This window comes from Aquarana catesbeiana, linkage group LG13 (assembly GCF_042186555.1).
Source record: "Aquarana catesbeiana isolate 2022-GZ linkage group LG13, ASM4218655v1, whole genome shotgun sequence".
NCBI classification, from domain to species: Eukaryota; Metazoa; Chordata; class Amphibia; order Anura; family Ranidae; genus Aquarana; species Aquarana catesbeiana.
The window spans coordinates 216,063,984-216,067,260 of record NC_133336.1 but is presented as its reverse complement, the minus strand read 5'-3'; the positions used below and the strand labels follow the sequence as shown (position 1 = coordinate 216,067,260).

At 47.1% G+C, this 3,277-nt stretch overlaps 1 protein-coding gene across 1 annotated transcript; it reads right to left on the bottom strand.

The window, feature by feature from the left end:
• Positions 1-518: 518 nt before the first annotated feature.
• Positions 519-2,387, bottom strand: LOC141117461 (uncharacterized). The gene is made up of 2 exons (XM_073610341.1): positions 1,889-2,387; positions 519-1,207 (listed from the first exon to the last, which is right to left on the bottom strand). The coding sequence occupies exons 1-2, from the start codon at positions 2,302-2,304 to the stop codon at positions 1,006-1,008; spliced, it is 618 nt and encodes a 205-aa protein (XP_073466442.1). The 5' UTR covers positions 2,305-2,387; the 3' UTR covers positions 519-1,005.
• Between the last annotated feature and the right edge of the window lie 890 nt (positions 2,388-3,277).

Genomic DNA, 3,277 nt, shown 5'->3' with positions numbered 1-3,277 from the left:
CATTTTGTAATTCCCATTGTGTAATCCCCCCCCCCCCCAGTGTAATTGCCCCATGGAATTCCCAGCTGTGTAAATCTCCCCAGTGTAATCTTACCAGTGTAAATCCCCCCCGTGTAAATGCCCTCAGTGTAATCACCCCCCAGTGATTATGCTGGGGGCATTTTGTAATTCCCATTTTGTAATCCCCCCCCCCCAGTGTAATTGCCCCATGGAATTCCCAGCTGTGTAAATCTCCCCAGTGTAAACCCCCCCCCCCGTTAAAATGCCCTCAGTGTAATCACCCCCCCAGTGATTATGCTGGGGGCATTTTGTAATTCCCATTTTGTAATCCCCCCCCCCCCAGTGTAATTGCCCCATGGAATTCCCAGCTGTGTAAATCTCCCCAGTGTAAATCCCCCCCCCCCCCGTTAAAATGCCCTCAGTGTAATCACCCCCCCAGTGATTATGCTGGGGGCATTTTGTAAATCCCCTGTAGTGTAATACCCACCCCCCCCCCATGTACGTGGGGGTCCTCCTTATCTTCCCGCCTTCACTGTCCTCTGGTTTTCTCGCTGCTTCCTCCTTCCGCTTGGCCTTCTTCTCCTTCTCATTTCTCTTTTCCTCCTTCTTCTTTTTCTTCTCATCTTCTTCTCATCAACATCCTCAGCAGCTTCTTCTCCTCCTTCTGCATGGCCTTCACTTTCTTCTTGTTCTCCTCTTCCTTCTTCTGTTGTTCCTTCTTCTCCTTCTTCTGCATGGCCTTCACTTTCTTCTTGTTCTCCTCTTCCTTCTTCTGTTGTTCCTTCTTCTCCTTCTTCTGCATGGCCTTCACTTTCTTCTTGTTCTCCTCTTCCTTCTTCTGTTGTTCCTTCTTCTCCTTCTTCTGCATGGCCTTCACTTTCTTCTTGTTCTCCTCTTCCTTCTTCTGTTGTTCCTTCTTCTCCTTCTTCTGCATGGCCTTCACTTTCTTCTTGTTCTCCTCTTCCTTCTTCTGTTGTTCCTTCTTCTCCTTCTTCTGCATGGCCTTCACTTCTTGTTCTCCTCTTCCTTCTTCTGTTGTTCCTTCTTCTCCTTCTTCTGATAGTCCTCTATCAACTTCTTCAGTTTTTCCTCGTTCTCCTTCCGCTCCTGTAATTTCTCCCGGTAGAGCTTCATGGACCTCTCTATCTCTTCCCTGGTGAACACTCTCTTCATTGGCCTTACCGGCATCTCGTCATGTATGATGTTGCTGTAAGAGAAACAAAAAAAAAATATATAGATTATTCTTCATAAGGTCTAAGCCTTGGCTGCTGACATTTCTTCCTATCTATAAAATTATCCCCAAAAGACTTAGCCCACCGCCAAAGTCCTAAGGTCATCGAGGTGGCCAACATTTTATGAATGGGCTGTGAAATGCGGATATTTGTTCCTATTTATAAAATTGGCCCCAAAAGACTTAGCCCATGGCCAAAGTCCTAAGGTCATCGAGGTGGCCAACATTTTATGAATGGGCTGTGAAATGCGGATATTTGTTCCTATTTATAAAATTGGCCCCAAAAGACTTAGCCCATCGCCAAAGTCCTAAGGTCATCGAGGTGGCCAACATTTTATGAATGGGCTGTGAAATGCGGATATTTGTTCCTATTTATAAAATTGGCCCCAAAAGACTTAGCCCATCGCCAAAGTCCTAAGGTCATCGAGGTGGCCAACTTTTTATGAATGGGCTGTGAAATGCGGATATTTGTTCCTATTTATAAAATTGGCCCCAAAAGACTTAGCCCATCGCCAAAGTCCTAAGGTCATCGAGGTGGCCAACTTTTTATGAATGGGCTGTGAAATGCGGACATTTGTTCCTATTTATAAAATTGGCCCCAAAAGACTTAGCTCATCGCCAAAGTCCTATCGTACCCAAACTGAATTTCTAACTTACGCTTTCTGCCTGCTGGTAATCTGGTCTTTCTCCGTCGCTTCCCTTTTCTTGGGTCCAAATAACATTTTGGTTTTCAAGGGGACGCCGCCCCCTCTGCCTCCTTCCCGAACGTCGGGCTCGACTTTCAGTCCGCTCACGAGACATTTCTTCACATTTTTCAGCCACTTCTTCACCCGCTTCCCCTTCCATGTCTTCTCCTCCTCTTCCTCCTTCAGTCTTTTCTCCTCCCTCTCCTTGTTCTTCATTTGGTACTTCTCCATCAACTTCTTCAGTTTTTCCTCATTCTCCTTCTGCTGATGAATTTTCTCCCGGTAGAGCTCTCGCGCCCTCTCTAGTGCCCTCTCTCGCTCTTCCCGGTTCCTTATTGTCACCACCTCATCCGAGTCGTTGCTGGAAGAGAAAAACAACCAAGACATTTATTTTCCCAAGTTTTTGTTATTGGAAGCAAAAAAATAAAAAATAAACTGTGTCTAAGCCTTGGCTGCTGGGCCCGGCCGTCAAATTGGCCAACCGACATTTTATGAATGGGCTATGCGGATATCCATTCTTTTTAAAAAAAAAATCAGCCACAAAGACTTAGGACCCCCCCCCCCCCCTCTCTCTTTTAATTAACTAGAACTTTGGGCTTCCCATACAATCTAAGACTTACAAAGGAAAAATGTGTACTTACCTCAACTTCACGGAACTCAACTCATCTTCCTCAAACTCCTCAGAGCTTGTTTCCTTTTCCTCCCTCTCCTTGGCTAGCCTCTCCTCTTCCTCCCTCTCCTTGGCTAGCCTCTCCTCTTCCTCCCTCTCCTTGGCTAGCCTCTCCTCTTCCTCCCTCTCCTTGGCTCTCCTCTCCTCTTCCTCCCTCTCCTTGGCTAGCCTCTCCTCTTCCTCCCTCTCCTTGGCTAGCCTCTCCTCTTCCTCCCTCTCCTTGGCTCTCCTCTCCTCTTCCTCCCTCTCCTTGGCTAGCCTCTCCTCTTCCTCCCTCTCCTTGGCTCTCCTCTCCTCTTCCTCCCTCTCCTTGGGTCTCCTCTCCTCTTCCTCCCTCTCCTTGGCTAGCCTGTCCTTCTTATTTCTCTTTTCCTCCTTCTTCTTTTTCTTCTCGTCTATTTCCCTCTGCAGCTTTGCCTCCATCTCCACCCTCATTTCATGGCGTACCAGTGACGCCCAGTAGAGGGGGTCCTCCTTATCATCCGGCACCTTGTACTTCTTCCCTTTGACGATGTTCATAAATCCTCTAATCATCAACATCCTCAGCAGCTTCTTCTCCTCCTTATGCATGGCCTTCACTTTCTTCTTGTTCTCCTCTTCCTTCTTCTGTTGTTCCTTCTTCTCCTTCTCCTTCTTCTGATAGTCCTCTATCAACTTCTTCAGTTTTTCCTCGTTCTCCTTCCGCTCCTG